At 42.3% G+C, this 22,021-nt stretch overlaps 1 protein-coding gene across 7 annotated transcripts in view; it reads right to left on the bottom strand.

Annotated features, from left to right (window-relative positions):
• Positions 1 to 22,021, bottom strand: part of AMOTL1 (angiomotin like 1) — a 144,368-nt gene that overhangs the window by 109,273 nt on the left and 13,074 nt on the right. The window contains exon 1 of one of the 7 annotated variants that reach the window (XM_038386959.2): positions 16,303 to 16,416. The exons of 4 other annotated variants lie outside the window; for them this stretch is intronic. Coding sequence is in view for 2 of the 3 variants with exons in the window: in XM_038386956.2 (XP_038242884.1) it covers positions 15,367 to 15,415 (49 nt within the window). In the remaining variant the exon portion in view is untranslated. Of the gene's footprint in view, positions 1 to 15,366; positions 15,721 to 16,302; positions 16,417 to 22,021 lie in introns of those variants that run through there. 2 more of the 7 variants (XM_038386956.2, XM_038386957.2) reach the window with 2 other exon arrangements.

The raw sequence follows: 22,021 nt of genomic DNA, 5'->3' as shown, positions 1-22,021 counted from the left end.
GCAGGGGAGGTTGTTTTTTTTTTTCTTCTCTAATCTCTTTCAGTTACAGTCATCTCAAGCGTTACCTGTAACAGTAGGTAAAACAACTTTGGACAGAGTGGTTTTTTTAAGTTGTTGGTGTCCCTTTCAAGTGACAAGTTGCAATGCTAATTATGACAAGCTGCTAAAAGAGTCTCAATATACGCATCTAGGCACAGATGATTCATTTGCACAAGTATTGCAACACATTTAAAATGATCTCACATGTAGCTTCTTGTTTTGTCTTCTTCCGAAAGCCTTTCAAGCTGAAATACTCCTAGACTTGGTGGTGCCATTTTCAAGATACTAGCATGATCATTAGATAATGCTCATCCTCACACCAGCTAAGTGCAACAAGAACTAATGTATCCATGCTTTCTCGGAAAAGAAAAGACATTAAGGAAGCACACACTCCCCACTGTACCGGAGCATCTGATTTACACATCGGTGAGTTATATGATCTGAAGTGCTTCTTATAAATACAGAAGAAATACGTAGTGTTTTCTACCCCGCTATACAGCGTTGCCAGGATTGGACGGAACTGAATTCTCATTGCTAATTTTTTTAAGCACTATAGAAAAATCCATCACCATAGAATACAAAACCAGTCAAGCAACCAAGCAAGAGATTCATTTGGAAAACCAGGCAATATTCATCCAAATAGACTACTGGATCTATTGGTGCATTCTAAATCTTGAAGCATTATATAAGTCACACCCTCCTCACCAGCCAGGGTTCACCTGACTGAAACAATCTTAACTGACTGTATCATGGGATGAAAGGTGGTCTTGTTATGAAGATGCTAACCTGGGACTCTCGAGACCTAAGTACATAGCCCATGTTCTTCAGGAGGCAACATTGTTAGAGAAGGCTACAATGTACCTCCTCCCTTTCCAAGAGAGAAGATGGTGGTGCATTATGGGACATGTAGCCTGACCAAAGAGCACAGATTATAGAGGAGAATAGGAGCTTGAGGCAACTAAACTACAACTCCCATGAGACAGTGTAGCAGCACATGCAAATCAAACTTTTTTTATTATTCAGATTTTCACAAAAACATATTTTCCAGTGGAAAATTTAGATGAAAATGGGGGAAAAAATGTTTTCATCAAAATTTTCAATGAGGAAAAATCCCATTTTTTGACCTCGGGCTGTGGTGCCTCTGAAAGACAGCCCTACCCATTGAGACTTGGGTCTTAAAAATCCTAGGCTAGTGGCTTCACCACAAGAATCATAGATTATCAAGGACCTCAAAAGGTCATCTAGTCCCACCCCCTACTCAAAGCAGGACCAATCCCCAATTTTTGCCCCAGAGCCATAAATGACCCCCTCAAGGATTGAATTCACAACCCGGGGTTTAGTAGGCCAATGCTCAAACCACTGAGCTATCCCTCCCCAAGACCAACCTTAATCCATAGTGCAGTTGGTTAAAAATCTAGCTTAAAACCATCTGAGTACCAAAAAGACAGGGGGCTCTACTGTCTGGGAGTTCCACTGATAGATCCCTAATCTTTTCATGCTCTAATTTAAAAAGGTACCCATGCATTTGTATACATTTTAAACCACTTATATGATGGTAATATTCATGTGCCAATTTGCTTTTATCATGCGCTTTTTCCTGTTCTCACCTTGACTCTGCCCAATATCCCACATCTGCTAGGTTGCAGCGTTTAAAAATAATGCTTCCAAAATTTCTCTCTTCACAACTCTCAGCCCACCCCCTCTCCACTCCCAAACGTAAATAAAAATTACACTGTTCTGAGGATAGCAAGAATCAGTCTTTCACCTAGATCAGTGACAAGATGACAGTATTCAGAGTAGCAGCCATGTTAGTCTGTATTCGCAAAAAGAAAAGGAGTACTTGTGGCACCTTAGAGACTAACAAATTTATTAGAGCATAAGCTTTCGTGAGCTACAGCTCATCCTAATAAATTTGTTAGTCTCTAAGGTGCCACAAGTACTCCTTTTCTTTTTAAGATGACAGTATAACATCTTGGGCCAACTAAAAACAAAGGGCCTGATTCTCCATTGCCTTGCATGTGGGTTGGTCATTAACAAACCTGCCCAGTGAGTGCAAAGTGGATGTAAAATCCTACCATACTGAAATGGCTATATTTTACATTCACTTTGCATTTCTTCTGGTTTAAGGAACTACACAAGGTGCACACCCACATAGAATCAGGCCCCTATGCTTTATCTGGTTGGAGAACTGGTATTCACCCTTTCCAACAGAAGATATAGCACTTGCTTCTGGCCCTGGAAGACAATGATCTTAAAATATCAGTATTATGATTTACAGAATAAAGACACGTTGCATGCACTTTAGAAGCCTCTAAATATTGTTAGCCCTGATTTTTCTCTTCCTTTGAGACCTGAATAGTTGGATCTATGATACTACAACAACTTGGATTTATAGTAAGGATTTTTTTTAAAAATATAACCAGTAATTTTAAATGTCCACTTTGCTCGTCAGTAACATGAAATGCCAATGATCATATTGTCTCATGTCAGTGTTGCTACTCTGAGATAGAAAATTAAGTATTATACATTCTGGAGAGTGGAAAGGCAGGAAACTCTCCTTGAAACATTGAAATACAGAGGATGACATGAAGCCTGCAATTCAAGGAATGGGCAGCACCTGTTTTGTCAATACAGTTAAGGGGCAGCTGGCATTTTCATTACATTATATATTCTGATCTTCAGGCCATAAAAAGACTTTGCTCCAAGCTAAACTTGCCATGCAAAGTGTTCAAGCAGGAAAAATATTTTTTCATTGAAATGAAACCATCCGTATATCAAACTGCTTCAATTTACAGGACAAACATTTGCAGAACTCCAATCCAAGGTATGATTCACGGTGTTAGTCCCTTCAAAAATTATTATATTTTCAGGTGTCAGAAATTATCCAGCACAATTAATTTCACTTAGGTGTTGCCAAAGGGAAAAAGAAATTTAAAAATAAGTTCAAATATTACACAACCTGACATTTACAGTGCAAATATTTGTAATGAAAAATAATATAAAGCGAGCACTGTACACTTTACATTCTGTGCTGTAATTGAAATCAGTATGTTTGAAAATATAGAAAAATATCCAAAAATATTTATAATAAATTTTAATTGGTATTCTATTATTGTTTAACAGTGCAATTAAAACTACAACTAATTGCGATTAATTTTTTAATCGAGTTAATTTGTTCTGAGTTAATCGCTTGAGTTAACTGAGATTAATTGACAGCCCCAATCACAACAGATAATCCAAAGGATCTTTCCATGGAAGATTATCGGAAAAAATGTATTCCTAAAATGCTATATTGTAAAAAGATCAAAGGCAATGGGCAGCCCGTGAACCACTGCCTCGGGGAGGCTAGCCCCCAGCCCCAAGTCTTCTGCCCAAGGCCCCACCCCCACCGGAGCTCAGAGTGCCCCCCCACCCCAACCCCCGGAGCGCCGGGTGAGTGGGCTGCCTGCCCCCAGCTTCCCCAGCCCCAGGCAGGCAGGCTGCTGGTCTCCAATTCCCCCAGCCCTGAAGCACCGGGTGAGCGGGCTGCCAGTCCCCAGCTCCAGGCAGGTGGCCGGTCCCCAGCTCCCCCAGCCCAGTGAGGGCCTGGGAGGGGAGTGCGGGCAGGGCAACTCAGTACTGTTTGGGGAAGCTCAGCCTCCCCTGGCCTGCGATACCCATCGCTCATGTCAAAGATCACATAACTCCTGTGAAAGACACTGCACAGAGTCATGCTACCTGTCATCAGGAGACTTAGTTAATAAGAAAGAGGTAGGGATTTCAAAATATGACATGCATGTCTGTGCAGGGAAAGGCATAGCAACTGCATTGCAGTGATGATACACTTATAGAATGGCATGCCATAGGCAAGCTAATTGAAAAGACACATAATATGCATGTCAATAAATATTGCAATATCTACTATTGTTTTAGATGAAGCAATTGCCCATTTGCTGCATTCTTTCTGATGTGGGACAAAATTCTTTTCCCGGCTCATCAGTGTGAAACTGGTGTTACTCCACTGCCTAAAGTGGATTTATTCCAGATTTATAGAAACGAAAAGCAGAATTTGATGTTATAAAAAGAAACATTAAAAAGAAACTGTGCCCATTTGCTCTTCACATTTTTCTGACATTTCAAAAAATTATGTCCAGTGAATTTCCATGTAGATTTATTCTTGGGGAGAGGTGATTTTTTTTCTCTTCAATTTAACTCTGCTGCTCTGAGTGCAATGAGGACTGTTCCCCTTTAATATTCTGGAAACAAATGGAAACCAGATTATATCTGTCCCAAAGCTGCCAAAAAAAGTGTTTTATTAAAACAAAATCTTCCTGGGATTTTCCCAAATCCACAAAATATTCCTGAGTGCAAAAGTTTCCACTGGGACTATTACATTAGCAGATAGGCTGCATCTACGCTGCAAAAAAAACTCATTGCAGTGAGTCTCAGAGCCCAGGTTAACTGACTTGGTCTTCCAGGACATGTGCTGCAGGGCAAAAAATAGCAGTGTAAACATTCCCTCTGGGCTTGAGCCCGGGCTCAGAAACCCAGCAAGAGGAGTTGGTCTCAGAGCCCAGGCTGCAGCCTGAATGGGAATACCTACACTGCTATTTTTAGCCCTCTAGCGTGAATCCCGTAAGCTCGAGTCAGTTGACCCGGGATCTGAGACTCACTGCGCGTTGGGGAAGGGGGGATTTGCAGTGCAGACATATCCAGATATGTATCTCGCCATCTCCCTAATTCCTCCCGCTATAAGGATGCTGCAAAGAGCAAGCTATTTCCACCTGAAAGCTGGAGTAACATTTTACCAGCTCAGGCCTTTAAAATGCAGGTCTACTCTAAAAAGTGGCTGTGTAAAAAATGCAATGTGGGGCACTAGACTTTTGTTTCATGGATTCCTGATCATATCTGCAGAGTTCATATATAAAATATACTCTTCCCTGCCTGCCAGCCCCGCAAACTCAGACGGTGCTCTGAGAGTCCAGTGGAGGTCTTTCTGTCTTACACATCATAACTTAAAAAATAAATACTCTGCCTTCAGCTACACCTGCCTGTTCAATCACAAGCACACGCACCCAAACATCCCCAACTACATTTGAAGACAATGGGATTATAAATGGTTTAAATAAGGGCCTACAGCTATGGATAAGGCATAAGATTCAAAGTCTTTCAGAGAGCTGGTTGGATTTGGCAGAGTGGCAGCTAGGAAATAAACACAACTTCTTACATATAAACTGACCACATTTTAGTATAAATCATTGTAACATCATAAAATATAGAACCCCATGATGTCATTTTTCTGGCCACTTTTCAGAACTGCACTTTAAGTCATATGTCATTCAGGCTCCACAACCATCAAGCATGAAAAAGCCAGGAAATGTCAGATTTTTTTTGCTTCCTGCCCCATCTTTTGTTTATTATTGGGCAGATTCTGACACTTTATTCCACTGAGTAACACTTCACTCCTCTGTAGTTCAACTGAAATCAAAGGAATTGTGTGTGGAGTACAGAGATCACATTCCAGCTTTATGCTAGCTAGCTATTGTTATAGCAGAAGTCACCAGTTGGCACTATTACAGTCTTACAAGTCTTTTTTTCCCTTAGAGTGCTGGTAGTGTACATTCTATGCAGTATGCTACATTGTTAGTTTCGAGATGAAGATTTCTTTCAGGGGAACTAGTGCAAGCCACAAGGGAGTTTGCTCTCTGCCTTAATCCCTCTAATTAGAGTCAGTTCTTGAGGCAGAGTCGCTTCCTGGGAACTGGGTATTCATGTGGGGCTGATTCCTGACAGAGACAATTGCCCGCATGTTGTTTGACCACTTCTGTTTCAGGTTTACTGTATATGGCAACTAAAGCAAATTATACTAAGAAAATACCCAGACTCCATGTCACTGATTTCTCCTACAACAGGAAACTGATTTACAAGGCCCCGAAATCTGCTACCTATTTAGTTGGGAGTCACACCCATAGTACAGTAGTCACTTTCCAAACACAGAAGAAAGCAGAGACCCTGCTTCAAAGAGCGTACAGTCTAAAAAAGACAAAGATAGAAAAGGGTGGTGAAAGTGATGCAAGCAAGGGGCCTGGTTCTTCCACCTTACGCAGTGAGCATATACACTGAAATCAATGCACAGCAAGGTACTAATCAGAGTGAGCAGAGAATGGCAGAATGTGGCCCTAAAAGATCAGGGTAATGACAGGTGCATGACCTATTTTTTCTAAGTTTGGCTGTTTGCTAAGTTAAACAAAATTCTCCCCCTCCTCACTCTGTCATGCAACTCCCTCATCTTCCCCTCACAGCAATCCTAGCTTCAGTCTCAGCCATCTGGCTGGTTGCTAAACCAATCATTGACCTGGTTTTGATATTATATAATGTTTGCACATAGGAGGCTGAGCGGGAAGCCCCCTCTCCGTCAACAATCCCTCGTTAAAGAGTGGGCAGCAGAACACTCTAGTTATGCTTCTGTCCCCTTTACTGTTTTCTCCATACCTGTTCCCTTTCATTATATTTTCTGTGTCAATAATGAAGTCCCAGCTCCTTAGACTATAATAGCTCTCCCCTGCCCTGAGTCCCACCTTATTCCTCATTCTTCCCAAGCTTGCTCTGTGGGAGCTCTGTCCTCCGCTCTGGGACTTGTGTTCTTCTCCATTTTCTATGCTTTCGTCATCTCTCCCCCTTGTCCTCACAGGCCTCTGCTCATTCCTGCTCTCCCTTCTCCAACCTATACCACTTTTCCTCCCCATCTCTCTCCTTCCTATTTACTCCACACTCCTTGTCAGCATTCTCCCTCCAATCTTACCCTCTCTCTTCCACTCCCTCTCTCTCTCTCACACACACATACACCCTCTCTTACCTCTGATTTTCCTACCATACACCATCTTCTCTCCCCATACCAATAAGTCAGTATTCAGCCACACTAGCCACCTTCTCTCTTTGCAGACCCATGCATGAAGATGAGTTCCTCCATTATGGGATCCCGACCCAGAACAGCTCCCTCTTGTTGCTCCGTGGGTGGCCCTTAGGCCCCATATCCTCTCTTCCTTTCCACAGGACCTCTCACAACCTCTGCAGGGCCCTACCTTCACACCATAAGAACAGTCTCCCATTAAGCAGTTACAGCGAAGCCCTCAGAATAAGTCTGGCCGGTATCTAGGTACCAAGTACTAGTAGGATATACATAAGCTATTCTGGCTCAGTTCTAGCCCAGAAGGCAAGTTTGTCTGGGGGTCTAAACCCATGCACAAGCCACTTATGATTTAAGCCAGTCTCCATCATCATCAAAACACATTTCAGGAATGGAAGAATCTGACTTGGTTATGTATTGTGCTACAGATTATCCTTTTTGTATAAACCACATTCCCTTTTGAGAGTTAGTTAGTCCCGACCTGGTAGACGTGGTGTGCTGGAGAATTTTCACCCACCCCCAAACAATCCAGTTAAGTCATAAAGCCAAGATTTCTAGATCCACTGATTTCCGTGAAGTTACACCAGCATAAAACTGATGTAAGAAGCACTGTTCCCTCTAAGCTGTGCGCGTGCACACAGATCCTAAACCCCATGCACACAGCGAAACACCGCATGCACAAAAATTTGCACAGAAGCACAATTTGCACAGAAGAAATTTTTTGCGCACACGGCCTGTCAAAAATTAGAGGGAACATTGGTAAGAAGGTGAAGAAACAGGTCCTACAGGTTTTTTTTAAACCACATGTTCAAAATCTATCCATAGATGTAGTAGAGAAAATATGTGACACCATATTTGGGTCTTCAGTGTGTGCTACTCAAAATGAGCTATAGGTATTGTATGTGCTGAATGGCACAAACAGATTCACAGGAGTCTTCAGCATATTGGGCCAAGTCTTCCATGTGACACCAGCAGAGAATTTGACCCATTCATTTTAACATTTCATTCCAGGTCCTCCAAAGCTTGTCTGACTGGCTCCCATTTAGCTGCAAATGTTCCAGCATTCACCAAGTTGTGACATCACATCCAGTGCCAATACTCACAAGCCCTTGTGAGCATTGGCACTGACCCACACAGGATGAAAGAAGTGATATTTTACAAATATGTGACATGGTATTGAAATGGGGTTTTGCATTTCCATTATTTAATATCTTTTGGGATAGAAGATAAAAAAATATTACTAAACTGGGCCTATAACTATAGCAAGAGCACCTAGTTTAGTGCTTTTTATCTGAAGATCACGAAGGGGATAAGATCCACTATCCTCCTTTCACAGAAAGGGGAAACTGAGGTTGAAAGAGATGACATGACTTGTCCAGCATCGCCTAGCAGGCCAGTGGCACAGCCAGGCATAGAACCCCAAGCACATATCCACTGGACCACACTGCCTCCCAACACATCACTGACCTGACCCTGCTACTACTATTTATTATTTGTATTACAGTAGTATCCAGAGGCCCAGACTACGATCATGGCCCGAGTGTGCCAGGTGCTGTACAATCCCTATAGGCCAATTCCATGCACAGTGGGTTTCCCTGGGAACTTGGCCAATTATATTCTGCCTATTTACATTCCCTCAGCAGTTTCAGCGGGATCAGTGTACTTCACCTCCCCTACTAAAATGTTATGCAAGACTGCTGTGCTCTGTTACACAGCTACTATTTTCCACTTCAGAAGTGTCTGCATTTTTAGTGAAGCAATCACTATAGAGTTACCTCATAGAGGTACTGTGAGGCTTAATCTGCTAATGATTGTAAAGTGCTATGAGATCTTTGGATGAAAGTTGCTGTAGAACTATTATTAGCTATGACATCACAACAGGGTGCATGCTGGGGCTTCACAGATGGGCAGGAGCATGGGACTGCAATTTAAGGGGGACTGAAAAAAAGGGGGGACTTTAATGTAACTAGAGGGTGAAAACCCCCTTTACCTTTGTTATTTGGAGCACTCAACACACAGTCATTTTTTTGATAAAGTATTTACAGGCCACCTTTAAAATAAAGAACATTTCAAATAATTAACTCTTTTTGTTAATTGCAACATAGCTGTCATAAATAAACCCCTCAAATTTCCATGCAGACAATGTAAAAGGACCCCATTCAATTTAAAAATCTCTCTCTCTCTCTCTCTCTCTCTCTGAAAGGCTTTTTGTTTTGTACCTATTATTGTAAAACACCTGAGATTATTATAAACACTATAAAGTATTACTATAAATACTACCATGACCAGGGCCTAACAAATGCATCGATAGACAGATTAGATATAACTGATAATTTGCTCTGTGCATTTGATAGCACCTACTGAATAATCATTTGCATGGGTTCCACTGTATAGCCACTAAGTCAATTTCCACTATTGTTCTTGTGGGTCTTTCATACAGCAATGGGAGAGAGAAAAAACTTCTTTAAAAAATAGGAAAATGTAAAACCACAATAACTGGCAGTCGGACTTGTAATTTCAGGTTCTAAACCTGCCTCAATTTAATTGTTTTCTTCTTTAAACTGACTGGATTTCCCATCTATGCATCCTTTATATACAGTTTTCTCTTCATTCTTTCCTGTGGTGCATTAGTATGTTTCACCATTCTCTAATAAAGTGTAACCTAAATACAAAAGCTTCTTTAGACCATTTCCTTCTCCTCCCCGAGCCCACCATGCATGCCTGCAAAAGAAGAAAATATCCTACTTACATCTCTCCTCTGACTTCAAACAACCCTTACATGCATATTCCCCTTGTCTGATGATATACCCTAAACTCTCATTAAAATTGCTAAGCACAAGCAACCCAAAAGACAAATTCTAATCTATATGTGCTCTAAAGGCTCCTATCTCTTTGGCTTCACCAACTGCTAAATGATTGCTGAGTGTTTTCAAACTCACATTTTCACTTCTACTGCAGGATGCTTGATTGAATAATTATTAATGTCACTTTAATCACACCTCAGTAATTAAAATGTTTCAAAGAAAGGAATCTGTTAAAACTTCTTGCACTGATGGCCTAAACCACTTTAAACTACAATGTATAGTGACATTTCTGATGTATATTGAGAAGAGTATTACAAGTGGCCTAGGGTTCTTTTTAATAAGGGACTTTTAAGGGACACATCACTACCCACAGATATGTAATTCCCTAGCAAAGTTCAGATGGAAATAGTTTCAGTGTTCTCTAATAAAGTTTAATCTAACACTTGACATATTCAACCTTAAAAGAAAACTGGAAACATAATGATAGGACTTAATGGAATGATGGAATCTCCATCACTGGGGATTTTTAAGAGCAGGTCAGACAAACACCTGTCAGGGATGGTCTAGATTACACTTATTTCTGCCTTGAATGCAGGGTACTGGACTAGATGACCTCTCCAAGTCCCTTCCAGTTCTATGATTCTATGACTTAGACAGTCATTTCTTTACTGACCCTAAAACTATTTTTAAGACGATAAATGCACAGAAATCATGTGTGTTGCTTGGGAAGGTTTTAAAAACTAGTGTTTCATCAGAGCAGCCATACTGGGTCAGACCAATGGTCCATCTAAGGGCTGACTTTCAAAAATTAAGGAAATTAGTTAGGGAAGTGGATTGGACGGAAGAACTTATGGATCTAAAGGTAGAGGAGGCCTGGGATTACTTTAAATCAAAGCTGCAGAAGCTATCGGAAGCCTGTATCCCAAGAAAGGGGAAAAAATTCATAGAAAGGAGTTATAGACCAAGCTGGATGAACAAGCATCTTAGAGAGGTGATTAAGAAGAAGCAGAAAGCATACAGGGAGTGGAAGATGGGAGGGATCAGCAAGGAAAGCTACCTAATTGAGGTCAGAACATGTAGGGATAAAGTGAGACAGGCTAAAAGTCGAGTGGAGTTGGACGTAGCAAAGGGAATTAAAACCAATAGTAAAAGGTTCTATAGCCATATAAATAAGAAGAAAACTAAGAAAGAAGAAGTGGGGCTGCTAAACACTGAGGATGGAGTGGAGGTTAAAGATAATCTAGGCATGGCCCAATATCTAAACAAATACTTTGCCTCATTCTTTAATAAGGCTAAAGAGGATCTTAGGGATAATGGTAGCATGACAAATGGGAATGAGGATATGGAGGTAGATATTAACATATCTGACATAGAAGCAAAACTCAAACAGCTTAATGGGACTAAATCGGGGGGCCCAGATAATCTTCATTCAAGAATATTAAAGGAATTGGCACCCGAAATTGCAAGCCCATTAGCAAGAATTTTTAATAAATCTGTAAACTCAGGAGTAGTACCGAATGATTGGAGAATTGCTAATATAGTTCCTATTTTTAAGAAAGGGGAAAAAAAAGTGATCCGGGTAACTACAGGCCTGTTAGTTTGACATCTGTAGTATGCAAGTTCCTGGAAAAAATTTTGAAGGAGAAAGTAGTTAAGGACATTAAAGTCAATGGTAAATGGGACAAAATACAACATGGTTTTACAAAAGGTAGATCGTGCCAAACCAACCTGATCTTCTTCTTTGAAAAAGTAACATATTTTTTAGATAAAGGAAACCCAGTGGATCTAATTTACCTAGATTTCAGTAAGGCATTTGATACCGTGCCACATGGGGAATTATTAGTTAAATTGGAGAAGATGGGTATCAATATGAACATCAAAAGGTGGATAAGGAATTGGTTAAAGAGGAGACTGCAACGGGTCCTACTGAAAGGCAAACTGTCAGGCTGGAGGGAGGTTACCAGTGGAGTTCCTCAGGGATCAGTTTTGGGACCAATCTTATTTAATCTTTTTATTACTGACCTCAGCACAAAAAGTGGGAGTGTGCTAATAAAGTTTGCAGATGATACAAAGCTGGGAGGTATTGCCAATTCAGAGAAGGATCGGGATATTATACAGGAAGATCTGGAGAACCTTGTAAACTGGAGTAATAGTAATAGGATGAAATTCAATAGTGAGAAGTGTAAGGTTATGCATTTAGGGATTAATAACAAGAATTTTAGTTATAAGTTGGGGACGCATCAATTAGAAGTAACAGAAGAAGAGAAGGACCTTGGAGTATTGGTTGATCATAGGATGACTATGAGCTGCCAATGTGATATGGCTGTGAAAAAAGCTAATGCGGTTTTGGGATGCATCAGGAGAGGCATTTCCAGTAGGGATAAGGAGGTTTTAGTACCATTATACAAGGCACTGGTGAGACCTCACCTAGAATAGTGTGTGCAGTTCTGGTCTCCCATGTTTAAAAAGGATGAATTCAAACTGGAGCAGGTACAGAGAAGGGCTACTAGGATGATCCGAGGAATGGAAAACTTGTCTTATGAAAGGAGACTTAAGGAGCTTGGCTTGTTTAGCCTAACTAAAAGAAGGTTGAGGGGAGATATGATTGCTCTCTATAAATATATCAGAGGGATAAATACAGGAGAGGGAGAGGAATTATTTAAGCTCAGCACCAATGTGGACACAAGAACAAATGGGTATAAACTGGCCACCAGGAAGTTTAGACTTGAAATTAGACGAAGGTTTCTAACCATCAGAGGAGTGAAGTTTTGGAATAGCCTTCCAAGGGAAGCAGTGGGGGCAAAAGATCTATCTAGTTTTAAGATTCTACTCGATAAGTTTATGGAGGAGATGGTATGATGGGATAATGTGATTTTGGTAAGTAATTGATCTTTAAATATTCAGGGTAAATAGGACTAATCCCCTGAGATGGGATATTAGATGGATGGGATCTGAGTTACCCAGGAAAGAATTTTCTGTAGTATCTGGCTGGTGAATCTTGCCCATATGCTCAGGGTTTAGCTGATTGCCATATTTGGGGTCGGGAAGGAATTTTCCTCCAGGGCAGATTGGAGAGGCCCTGGAGGTTTTTCGCCTTCCTCTGTAGCATGGGGCATGGGTGACTTGAGGGAGGCTTCTCTGCTCCTTGAAGTCTTTAAACCATGATTTGAGGACTTCAGTAGCTCAGACATAGGTGAGGTTTTTCGTAGGTGTGGGTGGGTGAGATTCTGTGGCCTGCGCTGTGCAGGAGGTCGGACTAGATGATCAGAATGGTCCCTTCTTGACCTTAGTATCTATGAACCTATGAATATAGCCCAGTATCCTGTCTTCTGACAGTAGCCAATGCCAGGTGATCCAGAGGGAATGAACACAACATGTAACCATCAAGTGATCCATCCCATGTTGCCCATTCCCAGCTTCTGGCAAACAGAGGCTAGGGACACTTCAGAGCATGGTTTTGCATCCCTGCCCATTCTGGCTAATAGCCATTGATGGACCTATCCTCCATGAACTTATCTTGTTCTTTTTTGAACTACAGTAGTGGTTCTCAAACTTTTGTACCTGTGACCCCTTCAACATAGCAAGCCTCTGAGTGCAACCCCCCCCTATAAATTAAAAACACTTTTTAATATATTTAACACCATTATAAATTCTGGAGGCAAAGCAGGGTTTGGGGTGGAGGCTGACAGCTTGCGACCCCCCCCATGTAATAACCTCATGACCCCCTGAGGGGTCCTGACCCCCACTTTGAGAACCCCTGAACTATAGTCTTGGCCTTCACAACATCCTCTGGCAAAGAGTTCCACAGGTTGACTGTGTGTTGTGTAAAGAAATACTTCCTTTTGTTTGTTTTAACCTGCTGCCTATTAATTTCATTTGGTGACCCCTAGTTCTTGTGTTATGAAGAGTAAATAACACTTCCCTATTCACTTTCTCCACACCAGTCATGATTTTATAGACCTCTATCATATCTTCCCCCCCCAACCCAGTTGCCTCTTTTCCAAGTTGAAAAGTCCCAGTCTTATTAATCTCTCTTCATATGGAAGCTGCTCCATACCCCTAATCAATTTTTGTTGCCCTTTTCTGTACCTTTTCCAATTCCAATATATCTTTTTTGAGATGGGGCGACCAGATCTACATGTAGTATTCAAGATGTGGGAGTACCATGGATTTATATAGAGGCAATATGATATTCAATAAACATTGAGTCTCTCTCTGCACAGTTTAGGATTATTCAGCTCTAACACTGCATTAAACCTGAAGACAACATATAAATCAGCTGAAAAATAAACTGTGTTGCTGTTTCTTCATGTTAAGTACCACCCCTATCCCAGTCAGCATGCATGCGTTGTGGGACCCCCAGCTCCCTGATGGCAGCCCCTATGAATTAATGCATCGGTGTCTCTTTCCCCTACATTGCCATATTCCAAGGAAAGCTCATGGATCAGATCCTGAGCTGGTGTCCGTCCGTACAGAGTTCCAGCGTTGAGCCAGCTGAGGATCAGGCCCCAACCTTTAGAGTGTCGTTTTCCCAGAACCTTCAAAGATTCTTTTTTTCAATGCAACTTTTTCAAATTATCACCCGACTCATTAAAAGTATTTTCTGGAGGGTTATCTAACTGCCGTATTTCTGAATGTTCCGTGGAACAAAGACAGAATTGCTGAGACAGGCTGCCAAAGTACAGTACATCTGTACTGACTGACTACAGAATCGGTATCAGAATGCGCACGGTTTGCCCCGAATTCTGGTTACTCAGCACAGCTTTCATATAAGCATATGGCTTATAAGCTTTTCTCTGTTTGAAAGCCCACTAAGGCGATGATTCTCAAACTGTGGGTCGAGACCCCAAAGTGGGTCGCGACCCCATTTTAATAGGGTCGCCAGGGCTGGCTTAGACTTGCTGGGGTCTGCGGCCAAAGCTCAAGCCCAAATCCAAGGGCTTCAACCCTGGGCAGCAGGGCTAAGGTTAGAGGCCCCCTGCCTGGGGCTGAAGCCCTTTGGCTTTGGCCTCCCGGCATAGGGCAGTGGGGCTTTTGCTTCGCCCCCTTCACCTGGTGGGACGGGGCGTGGGCGGACTCAGGTTTCCGTCTCCTCTCATGGGGTCCTGTAATAACTTTTGTTGTCAGAAGGGAGTTGCGGTGCAATGAAGTTTGACAGGTTTCAGAGTAGCAGCCGTGTTAGTCTGTATTCGCAAAAAGAAAAGGAGTACTTGTGGCATCTTAGAGACTCAAATAAATTTGCTCAAATAAATTTGTTAGTCTCAATGAAGTTTGAGAAACCCCTGCACTAAGGCACCCTCTCAATCTCTTTCTCTCTCTCCCAGCTTCTTTTCCCCTTCCCCAGTCCGCTCCACTATCAACAAGCGCTGAGCGAGGCAGCAGGCACTTCCATGGTCAGGCAGCTCTGACTGAAGGAATCTCAGACATATGTCAGCCTCTTTCAGGAAAAAGCGAACTAACTTGACTTCCCAGTCGCTGTTTACATCCAAAATAAAGCCCCAAAGCTGCAATCAAAGGCTTCAACCCTTCCGCGGTGCCCCCCGAAGTCTCCCATGCTCTGTTAAAGGAGATCACATGGAGCAAGTAGCTTTTGCAATTTCCCCCCACCCACTCCAAAAATAAGTTTGTGTTTATTACCTTTCACTTCTTGCTCAGAAGTTCCCGGCAGAAACTTTGCAATCCACATGAGGCTACCATGGCTAGTTTTGTCCCCACAAAAAAAAAAAAAAAAAAAAAAAAAAAGCAAGCATGAAGCGGCTACCGTGCAAACGTGCTGCTTGACATGATGTGTAGAAAACGGATCGAGATGCAGAGGAAAACCTCAGATCCAGGACACAACAATCAGCCCCATTCACACTGGAATGAAAGGAATGTCAGAGCTTTACCTACTGCCCAAATCATGGTAGTCTCTGCTGGGTCCTAATGTTGCACCATGTATCCAGCGAGAGTTCAGTCCCCAGCAGACTGGGCTGAGCGGGCTGGGCGGGATAGGGGGCTGGCATCGAAATGGTAACACGACACTATCCTCCAACACACACACACACACACACACACACGCGCGCACGCACACGCCAATGAGCTACCAGGTCCTAGTGCACCCGAGTAAAGCAGGACAGACCGAATTCAGTAAGCGAAGTCTCTGCCAGAGCATGCAACGCTGGCATAGCAGGGCCTGCTGGTGGTCGAAAAGCAGCATATTCCCCTGTGGCAGGAGTTTGGAGATTTTAACCGCGGTTTCATCTAAAACTCCTTCGGATTTTATTCTAGGGCATAAAAACACATTGAAACAGTTTTAAGCAACCGCTTAAGGGAGTGACAAAATACTGGGTGGTCTTCTAGTGAAGATGGAGCAGAGTCATGCTCCACACACACGGGGGGAAATTCTGGTAATTTCTAATTAGAATGGTGTCCTGTGCAAGTTTCTACTGCCAATATTTGCACTGGAATGGATCGAACTGAATCCATCCCTGAAGGTAATTTAAGATTTTATTTATTTTATATTCAAAATAATTAAATTTCATTCAAATTGTGTTGGTTTGGAGGGTTGGTGATTGTTTTATTTTTAAATCTCACCTTCTCACAACCTTGCCCTCCTGCTCTTCTCTGGAAGCCACTCTGCAGTTCCATTTCTCAAAAAAACAGTCACTTGCAAAATAGGAACCTTAAGAGATCCTTACACTAAAATATGCCTGCAATGCCTGACATCAGATTTCTGCAAACTTCAGGGCCCGCTGCACTGGGTATCTTCTTTTGAAGGAGGCAAAAAGTAGGATTCTCTGCAGCATGTGATCCCCGTTTTCTTCTCCCTACTAATTCCAGGGACTGGCATAAATCAATTAAAATATTGCTTGTTAAGTGATGCTGGTTTATTAATACCCCAATCCTGCAAACACTTTTGCAACTTTAGGATAATAAAGGTAAATTTGTGCATAAGTGTTTGCAGGATGAGGGAACATTAGTTCAGGCTATGTTCAGGCCTTGAGATGGCCATAGAGTAATCACAGATAATTTGCATCAATGAGTTTTTAATCCCATCAGGTGCTGAAGAAAGCTCTGATCCAAAGCCTGTTGAAATCAATGGAAGCGCTCCCATTCACTTCAATGAGCTCAGGCCCTAAAGGACTCACAAATACATTTTCCTGCTATTCAACCAGCTGCATAGATGGCCCAGCAATATTCAGCAAACAAATTATTTTTTTTCATCAATCAGCAAGTAATTCAATAATTATATCTATAAAAGCATTTTATACATTCATAATTCATTAATAATTTTCTCCACTAGTCATCTGTCCTTACTTGAGTCCCCCTTCCATGAACCTCATCCTCATGGGTACCACACTTCTTTCAATTCAATAGTATTGTATTGGCATGACAACTTAGACAAGTGTTGCCAAAGTATAAAAAGACAGGACACCCAAATCTCTGATAAAGGCTGGCATGGTGGGCCTGATTCTCCTCCTGGTTATACCAATATGAATCAGGAGTACCTTCATTCAAATCAATATTGTGACACAGGTGTAAACCACTAACAGCAGAATCAGGACCAGGATAGAGTTGTATTGCCTAGCTGCATTTGTCATTGCCCATAGCTGAATTGGTGCCAGGCTGCTATGCCTTCGGTTTAGGATTATGCCATTTTTTCCTCTTTGCTTTTCATAATGGAAAGTCTTCTCATGTTTGATAATTTGAGGTGGTATCATTCATAGAATCATAGAATATTAGGGTTGGAAGAGACCTCAGGAGGTCATCTAGTCCAATCCCCTGCTCAAAGCAGGACCAACACTAACTAAATCATCCCAGCCAAGGCTTTGTCAAACGGGCCTTAAAAACCTCTAAGGATGGAGATTCCACCACCTCCCTAGGTAACCCATTCCAGTGCTTCACCACCCTCCTAGAGAAATAGTGTTTCCTAATCTCCAACCTAGACCTCCCACACTGCAACTTGAGACCATTGCTTCTTGTTCTGTCATCTGCCACCATTGAAAACAGCCTAGCTCCATCCTCTTTGGCACCCCCTTCAGGTAGTTGAAGGCTGCTATCAAATCCCCCCTCACTCTTCTCTTCTGCAGACTAAATAAGTCCAGTTCCCTCAGCCTCTCCTCGTAAGTCATTCTTCCATTCCTTCCTCTTTTAGACAGTGGAGTATAAACAGTCCTTCCTTTTCTCTTTTTACCCTTTGCTTGAACAGTTGCACCTCTCCAGATGTATATTTTCTATTACCTCCACCTTATGGTCACCACCGATTCTGTGGTTAGTAAGAATCTGCCTTAGTTTTGCATGTTATATTGTGAGGAAATAGTCACTAGTGCTATACATGCATCAGTTACAATCTACCATATTGTTTTTGGTCTGTTCTGCTTAGTAACTTCTAGATATTGATGTTTCAGAGTTTTTGCTTGAGCAGTGAACATGGTTCATATTGGGATAAGGTTTTTTTCCTCTTGATTTTATTGCTTTGTTGGACTCCAGGGTGTGGAGCTCACGTGCCCTAGGTCCCCGTGTTAATTAATTTTTCTTCAGACCTTAAAGTGTAGTAATATTCTGCAAAAGATTGTGTAAATATGGTGCCATGCTTCCTATTTAATTGAAAGCCTGTGATTTGGAAGTCAAGCTACTAGTAATAAAGATTCTTCAGGCCAAATTCTATGGAGCTCTCGCTCATTTAATATGATCTTTTCAAATGAAAGAGGCAGAGATTAGAGCTCAAACATCTGTGCAACTGGCGGTTGTACTGTGGGGTTACACAGGTGATGGCATACGACTGTGTTGGACACATGTAACTGAGGGAAAAATCTAGTCCTGCAATTGGCATGAAGCTAACAATTTTCTTGGTGATACGTAGGTCAAGAGAGAGTCATGCTCATTCTCACTTAGCTGTGTTGACTGACATCCCAGTAGGAATAAAAAGCAGAAAAAGCTTAATCACCAAAGTCACAGATCACTGGGAACAGATCTGTTGAGCAAGAATGTCCCATTTTTACATGGTCACTTTTTGAACCATAATCACCATCACTTTAAGTGGTTAGGGTACCAACATGGGACTTGGGAGACCTTGGATTCCTTGCTCCATCACAGTCTTCCTGTGTGACTTTGGGCAAGTCACTTTGTGTGTCAACAATGCAAAAATAGAATAAAATAAAAACTAATAAAATAACCAAAACTCTGCTGCAGCAAGTCTCAGAGCCTGGGTTTACAGACTTGGGCTTGTGGTGATAAAAATAGCTGTGTAGACATTCCTGCTTGGGCTGGAGTTGGGCTCTGAAATCAGGCCAGGGAGTTGCGACATCTATATGGCTATTTTTAGTGCCCTAGTGCAAGCCCTCTGAACCCGAGCCTATCGACCTGGGCTCTGAGACTTGCTGCTGCAGGATTTTTTTTTTTTGCCAGTGTAGACATAACATTTGTCTCTCTGTGCTTCAGTTCCCATCTGTAAAATGGGGCTAATAGCACTGCCCTACCTCACAGGGATTGTTGTGAGGACAAATGTGTTAAAGATTATGAGCTCAGCTACTGAGAGAATGGGGGCCATATAAGTACTCAAGACGAATAAATAAAAAAATGTTTTTAGCATGAAAACCGGGGCCTCAGGCATTGGTGGTACCTCAGTCTCTCATTCACTGCCTATGGCACACAAGTTTAATCTCCTGAAGACCGAAGGGCTTTAGTCTAACCCAAGTTATCGCTCAGAATAGATGTTTTAATGGTCCATTCTGGCCTCAGACTCCATGAAACTATGAAAACAGGTCTGGCCATGTTTATTACCTTCCACTCCTTCCCCTATCTCAGTGTTCCCCTTTTGTAGTATTGCTATTGTTTATTTGTATTACAGCAGGGTCTAGAGGCCCCAGCCAACATGATAACAGGCCATGCCCCAAAGAGCTTACAGTCTAAAGAGCTAAGACAGACAAAGGGTGGAAGAAAAAGCATCTCTCTATCATCATCATCATCCCACTTTACAAATAAGGAATGGTGGCACCAAGAAATTAAGTGATTTGCCCAAGGTCACACAGACAGTCGATGGGAGAGTTAGGCATTGAATCCAGATCTCCAGAGCCCCAGTCCCGTGCCTTTAGCAAAACCATTCTTGCTCTCTGTTAGGAAATTCTTTCACACCGGTTAGAATTTGAATGAAGGATTTGCATTTTGTTAGTGTATTTGCACTTTCGTTGTCTTGTTGAGCAGCATCCCGAGTGTGCAGATGTGGGGGGGCAGTATAAATAACATTACTGTTATTAAATCCAGGCCCTTCTCCCTGCTGCACAGCTGCCTCCCGACTCGTTTTCCCATAAATCGCTTACTGTACATATTCCTTCGTGTCAAGCAGTGGATTTATTGACTGTGCTGGACAGCAGTACTGTAGAAACAGGAAAACAGGAAATTTGTCAGCACACAGTGGTTCTTTGCCATTCAGCACTCCAGTTCCACAGGATGCATTCTCATTATGGCTGGAATTATTCATGATTTAACTTCACCAACCCTATCTAAGCAAGCCATTCTTCAGACTTATGATGCTGTAGAGTCTGATTGCGAAGTGGGAGACCTACCTGTATGTGGGTAGCGTGTGTATGTGTGTGTGATTATTTTGGACTTAGTGCCTTTCAGCAAAACATCTCTAAGCGCTGTACAAAGGGGTGCACTGAGCTTTCTGAGGCATGGGGTCAGGCAAGCATACCCCCTTCATGCCATGTACCTGTACTCAATGTGCTGTACCTTTGCTTTATTTCCTGGCGCCAACATTTCTTATGGTGACTGGATAGTTCCTTCTTTGGTCTCTCATCAGGAGAGAGAACACAATGCTAAGGCATGTCTATACTTTGAGCTCGGGGCACAAGTTCCAGCTTAAGAAGACATACCCATGCTAGCACTGATCATGCTAGCCTGCTAAAAATAGAGTGTAACTGTCATGTCAAGAGGAGCCAGCCACCCCGAGTATGTACCCAATGCTAGCATTGGACCATACTCAGGGTGGCTAGCCCCTCCCACCACTCACATGGCTATGTTGTACTTTTAGCACACTAGCTTGATCAGAGCTAGCATGAGTATGTCTCCTCCTGGGAATCACACCCCCAGCTCAAAGTGTAGATGTACCTTTAGATTTCTCTATTTCATTGCTCCAGCTACCTTTACTCAAGCAAAACCTCTAGTGACTGCAGGATTAGCCCTATCCTAGTAGTTACTTTACAGTGCCTAGAATGTGCAAGGTGCTTTACAAACCCACATAGAAGACAAAGGGGCTGATCCTGGGCTCAACCCTTGTTCCTATGTGCTAGTCTGATGGTGTAGAGGGGCCAGAGAGGTGCTACAATAGGCTGGAGGAGAATCCCCCCAGTGCAGCAGCAGTGTAGCACCATATTTGATACTATGCTAGCCCCCTCACAGCCCCCAGCATGGGGTGTGTGCTAGGGATGGGGCTGAGAGGGGAGAATCTCTATAGTGATAAATACTATGGGAATTCTGGGCTCCTCTAGGCTGTCGTGCATTCCATAGGCTGCCTGGGTAAGGCTGCTGTAAATTAATTAATTTTTCTTTAGTTACCTTGATCCTGTATTGAATTTTATACAATCTGAATAAAACTAGATTTGTGGGATTTAACTGAGTCTGGTTACGTTAGCCAGAGACTCCTCAAGCCAGTGTTTAGAAAGATCTAGTTTGGTGTTTTAGCCTATCCTTACAGGCACCTGCAAAGAGGATTATCTCCTAACACATCTTTCTATAGCCCCTTCAACCCACAGTGCATGATCTGGATTGTGTTGATGGTCTCTTTCTGCCTATGTAACTTTGTTTCTCTTTCCCCCCCAAACCCTGTATTTTTGGAGACACATTTGCCAGGGCTTTTCAAAGTCCTTCTCTTGTTCAATTCTGTTTTGACTTCACAATGAATTTAGCGGTTGTGAAGGGTGCAAGATTGGAGACTGAAGTTCTCTAGTAGGTGACAGGTCTGGTACAGGCCAGCAGCAGCTCAAGCTTCCTCACACCACTTATCTAATGGAGTTAGAATGTAACCCTTAATGGGACAAGAGGGTATTTCAGTTCCCATGCCCACTCAGTCTTTGGCATCTTTGCTGAGGATGCCTATTATGGTCATGTAGACAAGAATTCACTATGAACTGGATTGACTATATCATCTCATTTCACATAGGCCCATGACCAGCCACCTATTGTTAACAAGGGCCCTGGGGCAGATTTAAGACCAGCAATCTAAAAATGGAAGGCTCTCTAATCTATGAGAGAGGGAAAAAAAAATTCCCCAGATTTCTCATGCATTTCTGCTTTAGTTGTGGGTGGGCAGAGC

Source organism: Dermochelys coriacea, chromosome 1, assembly GCF_009764565.3.
Source record: "Dermochelys coriacea isolate rDerCor1 chromosome 1, rDerCor1.pri.v4, whole genome shotgun sequence".
Taxonomy (NCBI): domain Eukaryota; kingdom Metazoa; phylum Chordata; order Testudines; family Dermochelyidae; genus Dermochelys; species Dermochelys coriacea.
This window is presented reverse-complemented; position numbering and strand designations above follow the sequence as displayed.